This window comes from Rhipicephalus microplus, chromosome 6 (assembly GCF_043290135.1).
Source record: "Rhipicephalus microplus isolate Deutch F79 chromosome 6, USDA_Rmic, whole genome shotgun sequence".
NCBI lineage: Eukaryota > Metazoa > Arthropoda > Arachnida > Ixodida > Ixodidae > Rhipicephalus > Rhipicephalus microplus.
Window position 1 is genome coordinate 147,907,584 of NC_134705.1, and position 16,323 is coordinate 147,923,906.

General features: G+C 44.0%; 1 protein-coding gene across 2 annotated transcripts in view; it reads right to left on the bottom strand.

Annotated features, from left to right (window-relative positions):
* Nucleotides 1-16,323, bottom strand: part of Xpd (general transcription and DNA repair factor IIH helicase subunit Xpd) — a 77,878-nt gene that overhangs the window by 56,420 nt on the left and 5,135 nt on the right. For both annotated transcript variants that reach the window (XM_075866860.1, XM_037418709.2), the window contains exons 3-10: nt 15,732-15,809; nt 13,285-13,347; nt 11,539-11,652; nt 6,282-6,395; nt 5,588-5,641; nt 4,661-4,723; nt 2,330-2,453; nt 247-343 (exon numbers count right to left, since the gene is read on the bottom strand). In XM_075866860.1, the coding sequence (XP_075722975.1) occupies nt 247-343; nt 2,330-2,453; nt 4,661-4,723; nt 5,588-5,641; nt 6,282-6,395; nt 11,539-11,652; nt 13,285-13,347; nt 15,732-15,809 (707 nt within the window). The remainder of the gene's footprint in view (nt 1-246; nt 344-2,329; nt 2,454-4,660; nt 4,724-5,587; nt 5,642-6,281; nt 6,396-11,538; nt 11,653-13,284; nt 13,348-15,731; nt 15,810-16,323) is intronic.

A 16,323-nucleotide genomic window follows, 5' to 3' on the forward strand; every position in this document is an offset into this window, starting at 1 on the left:
AAATTTTAAAAAGCGGCCACGGAAGGGACTGGATCCTTTGGCCCTCCCCAAAACTGCTGCTGCCGTGTAGCTGAACGCACTAGCGTTTGTGCCGCAGTTTGCATCGTTGCAACAGGTGACAGCAATGAATATCTTCAAGGCTGCATGGGCACATGCTCGGGCTCCTGGAGGCAATGGACCCACAGCAACAGGAGGCTCTGGTGAGATGTTCCTTAGCACCATAAAAGAGACAAGCAAGTAACTTACTCCTTGATGGTGTGGTCGAGGTTGTCGATGTTCTCCATGCTCCCGTCGATGGTCCGCTTTGTCAGGCGCACGCTCATGGACTCGATGCACACATTGTCTGCAAAGTCACAGCAGAGGACTCTCCCAAGTTCACGAAATGCAGCAAATTGATAACAACGGACAAGTATACTGGCTATATCTAAAACATCACTTACATAGGAAGCACAGCTGTAAATATGTCAGAAAATTTCAATTTGTATCAGTACTCGTCCTGTCATACATGGCACCAACGTTGCATGCGTCAGTGATGGCTGCATACAAGAAATTAGGGGTTCTTCATTGGCACAGCCGCTTGAAATTACTGGATATGAAGATTAGTTTAGCTGTTACGCCACGTGCTATTAACCTCGCTATTATCCGGTGAAGCATTGCACAATTTGTTACAGGGTGATATGCAGACACAGCATCAAGCATATGGGGCTCATCATGCATCAATGGCAAATTGAAAAAACATGTCGAGCATGTCAGCGCATGAGCTTCAACACAGCAAATACTTCAGGGCGTTCTGTTCACCATGATATGCACCAATGGCATGACTGGTACAGCATGGTTATGGCGCGTCTGTGCTGAAGGCACTGTGCTCGAAAACCGCGAGAAGTTTTTTTTTTTCTACAGGTTCATTATTTCTCGCCTATTCATATGGCATTTTTTAAACCCCGATTTTTATCATCCATTTGTTTATTTTTTGCACACTTTTCCCACACTATGGACACCAATAAGGCTTCCAATGCTTCAGTGTAAAAAAAAAGAACTATCAAAGTCCACGCTTACTAAAAAGGATTCCAGGTACCAGAAGCAGCAGAAACACCTCATATTACACGCACACTTTATATGATAGTAGCCACTAGCATGTACCATTAACTAGATTTAAATTATCGCCAACAGCTACAACCCATACCTGAGTGGGCTTTCTTCACATAGAGAAGAAACTTTATCTGTGTGATACATGAGAATAAACACACACTTTGTCTGCAGCACTTTTACGCTGCAGTAGTACAGCTAAAGCTTTAGTCCAACTGAGCCATGCCTTTTGCTTTTTCAATACAATGCAAGTACACTACCACCTCATTATTACAAATTTGCATCTAACTTAAAAATAAATTTGTTATATCTGAAAATTCCTTATAAAGGTCTATTTTTAACACTATGTCTATTGCAAGACCACTTTCATTTACTTCGTTATAACCAATATTTAGTTATATCCAGTCTAATTATATTTAGGTTTTTTTATATTTATACCATCTCCACCTACTGTCGGTGTCAGCCACCGCTATTGCTACAATAAAAGCTTGTTCATTCAGATTTCCCGAGACCAGAAAAAATGTCCAAACTAATAGTTTATAAATCACTGATAGTATCAAGAAAGCAATAAAATAAAGAAATGCTAATTACCTCAATAGACTCTTATATTCTGGAAGAATACGTGAATCTTGAACTGTGCATAAGAGCAGTGTGAAAGCCACAATTTTCGCCATTTTGTTCACAAAGTGACCACCACTCGAAACATTCTGTCCGAATCCAAAGCACGCTAACCCAAAATGCCATTACTATTGTTGCCAGATACAGTTCCCACTGATGATGGTGGCCATGCAGACTGCACCGCTTCATTTTTGTTGTCTGCAAACCTCTCATTTGCTCTACAGATTTGCGGTGCTTCCCGCTAGGCACGCTTCGAGAATAATCCAAATTAACCGGGTTGTGCCCTAATATGACTAAATCAATGAGAATTCAAGGCCACTGAACAATGCCTTGTTGGGACCAGAGAATTCATTCAAATTATCTGATTCTCTGAATTAGTGGTATTTATTTGACGAACTTTCAGTGTATCAACTTGCATGCGTGTTGTCAATGTTGCTGCGAAGCCACCTAGTTGGTCTATAATGCACTCTCCAACTTCATCTGCGAAGTAACTGCACCTTTTGTGGGGGTTATACTAGAGAACATGCGGGATTCAGTTGCAACAGCACCACCCGCAGAAATTATTCTAATCCTGTGCAGTTCTTTGCACACGCACCACACTCAAACCAAAGATGAGCGGACTTACCAATATTGTGGGCCTCGTCAAAGATGACGACAGCGTTGCGGCTCATTTCCTTGGAGACCACCTCGGCGATCTTGGGGTCCAGCAGGTAGTGGTAGCTGTAGACCACCACCTTGGCATTCAGAACCTACGCACGAAACCACAAATATTGCCACACAGTTGGTCTATTCGTGTCAGGATCTCTGTGTAAATTATCTCTAAAGCAAAATAGTATAAGTACAGAGTTGAATGCCACTATCGTGTATCGGCCCTTGTTGCCGCACAGAAAAGCACCCATTCCAAACACATGAGTACTATAGGTGCCTGTATATTACTTCATTTTACATATACATTTGACCTCCATTATTACGAAGTTGCATTTTACACAAAGATGAGTTCGTTATATCCGAAAATGGACAATAAAGGTATATTCCTAGCTTTTTACCTATTGCAAAACTATCCTTCATTTACTTCATTACTATAACCAATGTTTCATTACGTCTGGGTTCGTCGTATCGAGGTGTGAGTGTATTTTATAGAATTCCAAGCAGTGTTAAGAGACGTAAGGGCTTCTTAGCCCATGACGCGCTTGAACAACGTTTTGCGGCAGTGAAGCAAGAACTACAGGCGTACATAGTACGATATAAACACACTGTTTTTACAACAGCAAGACAACACGAATCAAACAGCTCAGCATCAAGCTGGGGTTGTTTCTGCATGCTTCCCCATACAAGGAGCTGCAAAACATTTCGACATGTACACCAGGACACATCAGTAACAGTTAACAGCAACAACAAATATAAAGAAACCAATGTCAACACTGCTAGACCAAATGTGCAGCAAAACATGCTAAGAGGCTTCGCTACAATATCTTCCCCTTTGCTATTACAACACACACAGTCCATGAGCATACTGGTGAGCTCCTTAACCTGTGCTTAGTGCAGCAGCTGAGTAATCGGTTACACTCAAACCTCGATATAACTAACATGAATGTAACGAAACAACGGCTATAATGAAGCAAATAAAGAATGGTCTAGGAATAACACAGTGTTAAAAATATACATTTACAACAAATTTTTAAATGTAACAAACTTATATTTATTCAAGATGAAACTTCATTATAATAAGGTTTAAGTGTATCAACTAATCAATAGAGCAGTGCAAAGAAAAAAATTATGGGTGCAAAGTAAGATCAAATAATATATTTTCAGTGCAAACCGATTCAAATAATTTTTGCATATTTATAAAGAACTTTTTTAACACTTCAAAGCAAAACCACGGAAAAAAAGCTGCAGGGGATCTCTAAGCTTATTCCAAACTACTGTATTCTAAAAAAAATATTGTTTCTCGAAGGTGCAACTGGGCACTTCTATATTGGACATGTCAGAAAAAGCATCTATCAGTCTTCAAGTTTCCCACTTCAGCTAGGTCCTCCATCCAGAAACGAGCATACAAATAGCAAGTATTTAAAGTTCATTTCGAAGCCTCCCGTTGGCTCCGTCCGCCACGTTGCTGTAGAATGCCTCGCCATTAGTCGGAAAATCGCTCTGGGAGACTGTTGCCTACTCCTTGCCCGTCAAGGCTGTCAACAATCACACTGTTTGATGACACGATAGCACTTGCTCTGTATTCGGAAGTCAACGATCATTGAAAACATAGTTACGCTTTAGTTTTGCAGCTGCAAGCGGTACCTCAAGCAACAGATTAGGGTAGTGCACCGCGGTCATTGCAAACATAGTAGACGAGAGTCTCGAACCGAATACAATAATCACTTGTGAGACATGCAGTTAGAGGTGCTGCTAATCATCACTTCAGAACTCGTAACGGAGATCTTCACGAGACATCTCTCTGTAGGTGTGATCGAGCGTGACACACTTTGAGACGTTGGGCACTGCGGCCACGCACATTATGACCGAGGTTACAGCTCGGAGTCGTGACCAGGCCTAACTCCATTCATGGCACCGATGTTGGCGATGCATCTGAACTTTGTGGGCAAAAACATCACGTTAGCGGACCCGCAAAAGCAAGAAGCTCTGGCGTGCTCTGTTGCAAGGAACAAATCGCATCGTCCGCTGGCTCCTGAGAAGCGTGGATGGGCATTTTACATGTTGGCGAATGTTCAATGTGTGAATGATCAAATACTTAGAATAAACAAGGCACGGTGCGAATCGAATAGCAAGCGCTATTATTAGAAGAATATGTGAAGGTTAGATTATTTGCATACCCCAACTAGTTGACAACCTTTAACATGTCATTGCAACACAAACACTACAGCACTCAACCTGCATGCATTTAAAGTTGCATTACACACTGCATGGGACACGTGTCAAGGAACCACAAGGAAAATGAACTCACTGCTTGCCGTGCCACAAAATAAGGACACAGCTGGCGTTGCCGTCCATACTCCTTCAGGTCATCCTGCACGAATGGGCAAGGAGAATTAAGTTTACCACAAGCAGAGCAAAGGTCAAGCACACACCAAGTTACGTTAAGTGCTGAACAACTGTCAAAGAGGGAGCACTGGTGGAAAAAAGTGACATGGCGCTGCTTCCTACAACCCCAGCCGAGTCATAGCTCATTGCAATGCCTCGCCTGAGAATGTGACCAAAACTGCTGTACACAATGAATTTAAAACTGAAAAGAGCCTTTTGAACACCGTGCATACTTGCATAATGAGCACACCTTTTTCCAAGAAAATTTAAAGCGAAATTGGGCACTGTGTTTATTATGCCAGGCGAAATTCACGAAAACTATTTCAGGATGAGCAAAAATGAAATGATGCAAAAGAAGAAAATAAGGTAGCTCAACCTTTCACAATTGATATATGTGTGCACTGGTTGGAAACAGCTTCTCTGTTGAACTTCACTCATTGTCATGTGTCGCTTTGCAGCAATGCAGCAGATGAATGTAGGAGATGCATTTAGTATACAGAAAAAAAAAATACATATTTTGACGACTGAAGTCGCGGGTGCATTTATTATGCGAGTGTGTTTATTATGCAAGTAGATACAATACAACATCCAATGGCCTGAGCCACATTTATAGAAGGGTACTGCCTGCACAAAGTTCAAGCACGTCAATTGATGTGTGTGGGCTATTTTTTATCTGCAGTGTTTTTTGCGGCACTATCACCATAAGAAAAAGCTTTAAATTTTTAGTTACAAGTTGAGTATCCTCTGAACAATTGCTAACAAAAAACCCCCAGTCTCTGTCACTTCACAGACGACAATACAGGGCACAGAACTGTGAACATTCAAGCAATGTGCAAAACAGTGAACTCACCACACTGTAGATACCCGTGGGCAGAGGGATGTCTCGGCCCTGGCTCTCAAAGTTCTGCGCGGTGAAGACAACGCAATCAGTGGTACGATGAATGAGTATGGTGCAAATACAGAATTCACGCAAATGCAGAAGCTGAAGGCATAGGAAAGACAAACAATCAGAACCTCGTGCTGACTCGCCGATAGTATTTTGTCTCAATGGTCAAGCACGCGGAAGCTTCAACAGGGGAGGTTTCAAAAGCCATCAAGTCGATAGTCAAGCGAGATGACGAAACACCCCACAATTAGATGAGAACGTCGACAGTCGGTGAGCAATGAAAAAAAAAAATGGAAACACCGCAAGCATATCCCCGCGTTCCCAGAGGAAAGAAGCCACACTTAAAGTGAAATGGAAGAGGCAAGCAACAACATCAGTTGTCAGTAATCTGATCAGATAATTTGTACACATGGTATAGAAGATTCGGCATAGAGATTCTAGCTGGTGGTCATGTTAGTCCCAAGATAAATTACATAGTTCGCGTTGCGCCTCCAATTTTATCAGAGGGTTCGAAAGTAATCAAGAACATTTCCAGAAATTTCCGTGCAACCTATCAGTGGTTACACGTTTAACAGGCCAGTTAGACAAAAACTTAATAAGTGCGCAACACAGTATGTGTAAGCATGTATCTACCAGCTCTGCCGATTGATGTGCTCACCTCAAAAAAGGAACAGCACTGGGTGTCGGGGTCGGTTGCTTGCGCTCGCCGATACGAGGCCGTCAGGCTGAAGCACCGACCGTCCACTACTCGGCCGTCCCGCTCTAGGCTCACCTGCAAATGTGCCAGTTAAGCTAAGGTAACACGGTAAGCTACTAGAGTTAGGAGCTCCAAAATTAAATAAGGGTGCTGAATATGTTAAAACTTAGGCAGTGTAGACGCACTGGATAGTAAAAACAAAACACCAAAAACAATACAGCTTATGAGAAGCTAGCAAAAGAAATGAGATGAAACCAAAAGGAAAGCATCTTGACCGAATTCCAAAGGAGGTCCTCAAATGTATGGAGCGAATTTGAAACCTCAATACCATGAGCCCGGATATAACGAAATGTCGGTTATAACGAAGTATATGAAATAGTCTTGCAATAGATATAGTGTCAGGGATAAACCTTTGTAATGAAGTTTCAGATATAACAAACTTATTTTCGGGTAAGATAGAACTTTGTTATAATGACCGTCTGAGTGTAGTTATATAGTGAGGTTAAGTAAATAAGAAAACGCATGTACTTGCTCTGCAAAAGCTAAGCCTACACATCAAACTCTGACAGACAACATAACTGAGTGGTTCCAGATTACTTTGAACTGTGCTTCTCACCTACGCTCTGACATTGGTACAACGAACCCAGATGTAGGGAAATATTGGTACAAAGTGTATGAACAATAGCCTTGCAATAAATACGGTGTTAGGAATACAGTACAACCCCGTTTATTCGGACTTCATGAGACCGGAGAGCATGCCCGAATTAAGGGGGATGTGGATTCTAAAAATTTTTTAAAACATTTTTCGCTCAATCTTAACCAAACTGCACTACCTAAGCTAGTTTTTCATGCTCATTTCAAATCTCTAATTTGTTTCTTAATATTTCAAGTGGTTTAGAAAATATGAAGGTCTGAATCTTAATTGCGTCCTTCTTACGGGACTTCTTGGCAATCTTGCTAAATCCAAAAAGTAAATGCATAATCCCAATGCTGGAGACTTGCAGTAGGGGGTGATGCTATTTTTATCCATTTGAAGGCATTTTATAAGCAAGAAAACGGACAAACACTTCTGGTCACTATATTAAAATAAATTTCTCTCACTAAAATTTTCAATGGTAACTTTTGAAGTGATGCTAGAGAAATAGAAATAGTATCACCCCCTAGATCGTGTCAAGACGAATAAAATGATACCAACTTTGTCGCATTCACTCGAGTTTAACATAGGAAAAACCCTTGTAAGGCCGAGTGGAATGTCCAAAAACATCGAACTGAGAAAAACGCGTTTGAAGTTTCTAGCAACTTTAACTTTTGCTAAAGTGAAGTTACAGCGATATTATTGACATCATTTGTAGCTCTATATTATAGGATAAATGGCCATGCTAAGTTTCCCAGAATACTGCTCATAGCTTGTTCTAGAACTTTAAAATAGTCATTGACTCAGCATGAGAATTATTATTTTTTTGCTTTGTGGTCGTTCCAGTGCCTTGCAAGTGAAAGGAACACAAAAAAATCATGTAATAATGTTGTCCTTGGATAGACAATAGATTTACGCAAGGTTTAGGTCTAAAAGCAAGAATATTTATTTTTGCAAAAATTCTCACTATTTGCCATCATGACTGTTTACAGCAGACCAGGGCTATAAGCAGAGTCCCCTGCTGGCTTGTGACGCTTTGAAAGTCTTTCCTTTATTGAACTGCTGTCGAGATGCTCTCTTCGCGATTTTTGCAGCCTGCCCTTGTCCTTCTCAAGGCTGCGATGCACCAAGTTATTGCCAGCGCTGTAACCCAGCTTCTCGGCAATTTCCAAGTTGCTCTTGGTTGTGCCTCGAATGATGCGGCTGATGGCTTCGGCAACTGCCCTTTCGATGCTCCGCAAGGATGCATGCTGAGTTTTGGGGGCCTGCTGCCAAATCATAGCGTGCAAGCTCTCACTTGGGTTCTGGGTGATCCCATCGCTGCACCTTTCCAAGAGGGCATTGTCGCTCAGCCGCCTAAACACAGGCTCCAATGCCTCAGTTACGAAATCAGACAGGCTGTCCTTGTGTGGTGGGGGCTTCTCATTTTTCGCAAGATCTCTCTGAAATTTGCACCAGGATTCAGGGCCTTCAGGGCAAAGGTCATGCTTTGGTGCCTCCTCAGTTGAAAACATGTGGTTCAAAGTTGCTAGAACAGCCTTCTGCATGCCTGGAACATTGTTCCTGTGGCTTCTCAATGCGTAGCCATAGTATGAGGTGATCTTCTTTATCTTTTGTTGCGTAAGTCTGCCCTTTCTACCAAGTGAGCCACCTTGAGCTTTTTTTTTTTTTCCAACAAGGGTACGTAAGACAGCTCCCATACGCTTGTCTACATGATTTATGCAGTCCTTTTTTGGCCACCTTTATGAAGCCGTACATCTCTTTTTCTATGAGTGCATGGAATGTCCTGCTGTCGCCGTCCGACAGCATTGTCGTATAACGAAACTTGTGCTTTTCAAGTGACCGCTCAAACAAGCGTAGTGCTGCCTCCACTTCCATCTGGCCAGCATTACAATAAACATTCTTCTGGCACAGAGGGGCATGCTGAATGAGCCAGGCAGAATGTCCTGCTTCTCCTTCCTTGGGTCCTGTGGTGCAAGCCAGGCAAAAGTTCGATAGCACGATATGGTCTATGACGAGGCCACTATACATCTCAACAATGCAGCCAACACATATATGCGAGCTATGTCCACGCGTAAGCCAGGTGCCGTCATAAATGACGTCGATGTTTCCGGGCGCGTTGCCAAACTCCGCATAGAGCTCCTTGACGCGAGCAGCGCTCGCCGCTTCGCGTTCGGCAGCAGTCGCACAGCAGACTTCTTTCATTATATTCATGTGGCTTTGGTAATTCTTGTGGTGAAGCCCTCGATGCGAAATATTCATCCCGGCGAAGAAGTCTGACACAGCCGTTGCCCCCTTGCCGATACTGTTGATGGCCTTCATGGCACGCATATAAACTTCAAATAGCCTTATTTTGGCGTCGGTCTCGTCGGCAATACGTGGGGACAAAAAACGCTCTTCGCGAAAGTCACAACTGCCGCACGTGACTATGAGCTTCGAACACAGCCTGTACTCTTTCTTGGCCTTTGAAATAGTGACGCTTCTTTCACCGCATTCTGGGCACACGACAAGTCCAAATAACGAGCGTATTGCCGCCAGATCAACAATAACCAATTCTGTCCCGTTTTCTTTGCCAGCATCCTCCAGATCAATATCTAGTAACTCGGACTTACGTTACGTTGCACACTGCGATGCGAGTGATGCCTTCAAGCCCGCTGCCTTTTTCGCGCACTCAGCAAACTCGTCCGCCGAATAAAACGCCGTGTCAATGCGGTCTAGGATGCTGCTGGAAGTGCAAGATGACGATCCGATGACGACACAATCCGATGAGGTGCTGCTGCAAGGCACAGGAGAGTGCACCGCTTCGGACACAAGCGGCCGCGGCTGCGCGCTGTCGTCGGAATGCGCCGCTTCGACGGCATCGGGCGAAATCGGCTGCACGTTGTCAGCTGCTTTCTTTTGGCAGGCGTTCCACGGGCGCCTCCGTTTCTTGCCGTACGCTTGGCGCGTCTTCTTTTTTCGACGAGCGTCTCCAATCATTCCAGCAAAAGATGGAAAGTTGGTGCGTCGGTCGCGTAGCACGAGCGGGCACGTGTGGGAAGCACACAAACAACGTGCGCGAACGGGAACCGGCGGCCGACGAACAATATACAAAAAAAAAAGCTCGGGCAACTTTGGCCGCATCAGCCAATGGGAAGCGAGGAACAGGGGGCTCGCCTGGTGCGCGCGCTCCGGCCAATCAGCGGTTCGGAAGGGGGCTCCGGAAAAGGGGCGAGGGCGGCCGTTCTGTTTAAGTGGCGCCATTTTGAAGGGTGACAAAATGTGCACAAAGGAATCAGCTTCAAAACAAGCCCAAGATGGCGGCGATCAGCCGACTGCCTCGCCAGCGGCGCGTGTGGGAAGTTTGAACGAATTTGACCTGCTGTGGGTTGTTTTGCGGCTCCCGTGGTGACTTCATATTCAATTTTAATCCATTTACTGATCAAGTTCAGCTTTTACCATTTGAGGACACGTGCTTATAGGTCTAAAAATTTCAAATATCGCATTTTCTCAAAATGGACTTTTTGGCCATTTTTCACCATTCTAAGACTCGCGTCCCCCCTTAACCAAGGGTATGAATTATCGCGAGTACAAACAAAACACTACAAATGTCTCCTACAGCGTCAAACTTTCAATTCTTCAAAAAGTATGTGATCGCGGTTTGCTTTACAGAGGCAATGGGCGATGAAGTCACAATATTGCAAAGTTCCTGCAGGTGGCTCAGTTCGCGCACACTGTTCGAGGTAACCATGCATATGTTCTCTAAAATGGCCAATGCATGCGCAGCCTCCGTTATTGTGTGGTGTGGACACTCGTCTGCACCACTTGGGTATTCGTCAGCCGATTTCCCTTCGCCATGCAAGACTTCACCAACGATATTGCTGTCAGTCACTGTGTTGGCCAAGCAACATCGCTGTAACTGCGACGCAATTGCTGAAGGCCCCATCAGCTGGCATGATGCTTACATAACGGCGATCTTGCTCTTCGCCGCTTTTCTTTCGTCAACGGCACCTCTTTCAACACACGCGTTGCGGAACACCAGCCCGTGCCGTTTCTTCAAACGGTCGAACCACACTTACGACGCAATGAAAAAGTCAATGTTTACGGTCAGCGCAAACTTCTCTGCTTGTGCGCAGATAATGGGGCCGCTTAAAAGCAAATGTGCAGTGCGCGATACGGCAATCCAGCGCAACAGCGCCTCTTCTTGCTTCGGGAGCGCTGCCGTTCGAAGCCTCTTCCTCTTATCTCCAAACGTGTCGCCGTCATACGCTTGCATAATCTGGTCATCGCAATTTTCGTAACTGCTCAGCGTGCTTTTCTTCGCGTTAACCTTTTCCACGGCTTCTTTTCAAGGTGCTCCCGCTTGCAATGCCTTCAATATTTTCACCTTCGCAACCGAATCCTTAGCTTCGTACTTCACCCTCTTCTCTGCAGTGGTTGGGGTGGCTGGTGCCACAGGAGACGTACTAGCCTAGCGACGAGTGTCGAGCAGTGGGCCCCGGGCTTCTCTACTTGTGGGCCTGTTACGAAACTTCCATAACTGCATGGCGCATTAGTGCAGGGCGAGTGAGTGGACTGCTCGCAACTTTTCCAATCCATCCTCACCTGCGGGTGTATGCAGAGGTTCTTACGAGATGTGAGGCACAGCCCCAGCAAACCCATGTCTTCCCCGGTCTCCCGCTTGTAGTGCTCGAGCAAACGACGCAGCTCCTCCACTACCTGCACAAAGCGCAACATGGCCAAGGCTGAAGAGAGTCGTCTTTAGCACGGCAAGGAACAAGTACAGTAAATAATTTTTAATTAGGATTTCACGGGACCTCAAAAAATGTCCAAATTAATGAGCTGTCAGAAGTGTCAAGAAAACAACAAACAAATGCCTGTTACATCGATGCACTTTCATTTTATTGAGAAATATGTCAATCCAGTACAGTTGAACCCATTTATAGAAGGCATGTTCTGGGCAGAAGTTCTTGTCTTTTATATGAGATGTCTGGTATAAGCAGGGTACCTCGTGTGCATTTTCCTATCAACCCATATTTTACTGTAGGCACACTGGTGTCTCTTATATCAGTGTCTCTTATAAAGGGGTTCGACCGCAATTATTTTGTACAAGAGCGGTCCAAAAGCCGCAATTTTCGTAAGCTGAGCAGTCGTTCATTATGTGAACGCAACTCAGGACCCTTGTGACAATGCGAAATGTACTCCGAACCAATACCTTATTACGTACCATCATTGTGACTGTGGATGGTGACCAGAGATTTCTAAAAGCCCATGGCCATTCTATAACACCAGGTGTAATATTTTCACTCATCCTTTTTATTTTTTTTTAGCATTGCTATCTCTACTTTCCCCTTTTTCTGTTTTAAAACAATTGCCACATTTGTGGACTTTAAGTATAAGATTTCCTCATCAGACTATATATTGCTAGATTTCTAATAAGGGTCCAAAAAGCGCAAATGTTATTTTTTTAGATGGGAATTGAGACTACCAGTGCTGATATTGCAATAGAAAGCACATTATAGTCTTACTAAAAAAGCATTTGTGCAGATGTATGAGCGAATCACATTCACTCAATTCTATGACGTCACATTGACAATGAATTTTATTCAATACTCTTTCTTAAAAACATAAGCATGCACAGGATTCGCCACAAGGGGGGCAAAGGCTTACCGTAGAGCCTCCACCCTACTGAGCCAATGTATGTGACAGATTTCACGCCCCTGTTTCTTTCTTAGGCAAGAAGAGTGAGTGGCTGCCCACTCTGGTCCCCCCTCCCCCCCCCCCGCACATGTCTATTGCTGGAAAAGCAGCAATATCGTGTATATAACACCTCTTCAAATGCGTCTTTACCTTGCTTGTCTTTAGCAAAAGTTTAGATGACAAAATTAGCTCCCCTTCGTTGGAGCCAGCCTGGGTTGACCGCTAAGGTGACAGCTTCAGGAAAAAGTAATAATATGCACGGAGGATGTTTGTGAGACCTGATGCCAACTCTCATCCACAAGACAAAAGCTAAGCAAGCGTTATTGTCGTACTCTAACATTTTCCTTGAGAAAATCTCTCAAAAACATGACTCAGCTGACATTAGGTGCATAAACAGGCAAGGCTAGGCATTCCCGTGCAGAAATGAAATTCTCATAGTTTCCAACTTCCATCTTATTTTTGGATAATGAAATATACAGGCACTACTCGTTGTTTTGACCTTGTCTTTCTTGCCGGCTTTGTTATAAAAGGAACCAGGCTTTAGACGGCGACGATCGACTTAGCGGTTTACTTAGCTGCACAGAGAAAGTGCTGGAACACGGCCATGCAGAGCACGTAGATTGTAGCATGTTAAAAAGGAAAAAATTGCACCTTTTCGATTTCAGGCAGGGTCCGTGAGCAGTAGAGCAGCTTTGATATCATGGCAGGGTTGGCCTGGAATGCAAGTGTAAGATTTCAAAGTTTATCAAAGAATTTGCTACCGAGAGAGCTTGAAATATCTCACGAAAATTTCACATTACCATGGCCTACTTCTCACACATCCAGTCTTGTGTACAAGGACATAAAATAAAAGCACACATGTCAAAGCCCTGACGAAAAAAAGTGCTCTTGTCGATACACTGATCCCAGCAACACTCCCCATTCAACAATTTTTCTCATGACTGGTGCCAATACTGGCACAACCATATGTTTCATTTGACAGGAGTTTTATTTACTGAGAGATGAAATGGGTTCAAGCCTTCAAGTACGAAGCCAATCGCATGAAAGGCAGTTGTTCCGTGTAAGCAGTGATTCTGATGAGTGTCTGTTTACTGGGTGTCTACTGTACTTAAAGGGGCCATGTCATGGTCACCCAGAAATTTACGGTTTTCGGCAAAAAACGGAGGTAGAGGATCAAATAGGCTTGTACGCGCGTGAAAACTGGACTTGAATCGATTATTTCTGCCCAAAATAATTTGTAGAAGTCGTTGGTTATAAACTCCGGCGACCACTATTTTGCCATGGTATACGTGACGTCACCAGCTGTAAGGAGCAGTGCTGTTGTCTGCTACAAAAGAACACCTTCCCCAAGCGGTCAGTGTGTTAACTGGGTTGCGAGCGTTGCTAGCAGTATGGTTCACACGTGTCAGTGTGTTGTAAGTGTTACAGCTTAAGAGACGAAGAACCCACCAGCTCAAGCGACGAAGAATTGATTGATATGTGAGGTTTAACGTCCCAAAACCACCATATGATTATGAGAGACACCGTAGTGGAGGGCTCCGGAAATTTCGACCACCTGGGGTTCTTTAACATGGACCCAAATCTGAGCATACGGGCCTACAGCATTTCCACCCCTATCGGAAATGCAACAGCCGCAGCCGGGATTTGGTCCCGCAACCTGCGTGTCACCAGCCGAGTACCTTAGCAACTAGACCACCGGGGCGGGGAGAAGCGACGAAGAACGCGTCAAAGACGGGGCGGACCCATATGCCAACAACCTCGGCATTGTGGCAGACGTAGCAGACGGTCTTTCGCAATGATAAGTAGCTTTATTTCAAGTGTGCCAGGTTGACAAGCGAGTATGGGTACGAGGGTCTGTTGATACTGCATTCACGAGGAAGTGAATTCTATTGAGCAATGGAATTTTTAAAGTGTTCAGATTTTTGTTTGATTTTTGTATGAGCGAAGTTACAAAAACTTGTCGCAAGCTGCAATCGCATTCTCTCTTCCTTCGTCCCAACGAAAGCACTGAAAATTAAGCAGGAAAACATATGGCGCAGGTTAAGAAAATACCTCACGTGCACCTTGTGACCTTTTAGAAGTTTTTCTCCTTTTCTGCTTTTTGGTATGCATGGCTTTTCTGTGCGATTGCGCGCGCAGCCAAAACACGGCACTTTACAGCGGCCCCAGACACGACTTAGCACGCCATGCTCTATTCAGCCAATGGCTCATACTTGGCCTGTGATGCAGTGATTTTCGAGCCTGTAGTATCATTGGTCGAGAGAAGAGAAAGCAATTTTCGGCTAACTTCGGAACTTTATTGTAAATTCCAGGCCACATGCTGTGCTTTGGCTCACCTGTTCTCGGCATCCTCTACAACCGATCAGCAGCATTTTCCGACTATGCTCAGAAAGTGTTCCGGGGCTCCCTTAAAGAACTACGTATACACCTTGTCGATGCTGGCATAATCTATGACACAACTTCAAGGTGGGTATGGTGAACTATTTCACTATGAAGAAAATGTAGATAGTTGGATTTTTTTATAGGAACGTAATCATTAATAACCAGATAAAGACATTTCAGTCTTTTATATTTAGTCCTGGCCTTCAATGTGGGTGTGTTTGCAAGCACATAGCAATTCTGACCACTGGCGTATCGTAATATAATAAATTCCATTGCTCTATATTTTCATTATATGTCTTTGAATTCTGGTGGGAATCAGAGATAATTAAATGCTACTCTTCAAAGCAAATGGACACATGCTGTGTGTGAAACTAAGCCCCATCTTTGGCATTACGGTACAAATGGCATGCATTTCTGATGCAAGGCTAACTCCCACGCAGCTAAAGCCGAAAGTAGGGCTGGTTGGGACTTCAGCCATGACACTTTCCAGTGTGACAAGAAAAAAATTAGAGATGGGGAAACGAAGAACTGGCAGCACAGTAAGAATTCCGAAGCTTTTTTACAGTCACGTCATCTTTTATTCCCTGCTCCAACTTCAGGTTTTTCTTCCTTCTTGTGCTGGAACATGCCGCGATCGATGCCACAGCTCGACTCGCACCTTTAGCTCTTCAGCCCGTCTCATAAGAGAATGCAGCAATGGTTACGAAAAGACTGACCTTTTGATAGGCAAGGATGAGGGATAGCAGGGTGACAGTCTTTCCCGTGCCCGATGGCATCTCCAGCACCCCATGGCCCTGCAAAAACGATAGGGTGTATTTCAAGCCGGACATCCCATGCAAATGTGTACCATTGTGCATTACTCAGCAGGAAATCCACGCAATATTGAAGAAGTTCAGTACACGATGGAGAATTGAAGAGACTAAAAATTCTAACAAAGAGAGAGAATTGACCTCATCAGCGCTACAGGAAAAATGACACTGATGAAAAAAAGGACACAGTTTTCTTATACCAGAGGACACAGATTTTCAATTATGCGCACAACTATACATTGAAAGGGGCCCTGCAATGTGAGTTATGCATACTGTTTTGTAATATAATTAAGTAAATATATACAACACTTGACCATGCTTCCATGACTGGAGTGTTTATTATTAAGATTCGCTCTAGAGATCAGTTTCTGGCACCCCCATCTCCCACACTGCCTGATTTTGGGCAGATGACCCAGGGCGGAAAAATGTGATCCGATAATTTGATGTGACGAGAAATCATCAACATCGAATGCTGCTAGAGGCAAGTTTTCAACGAGAG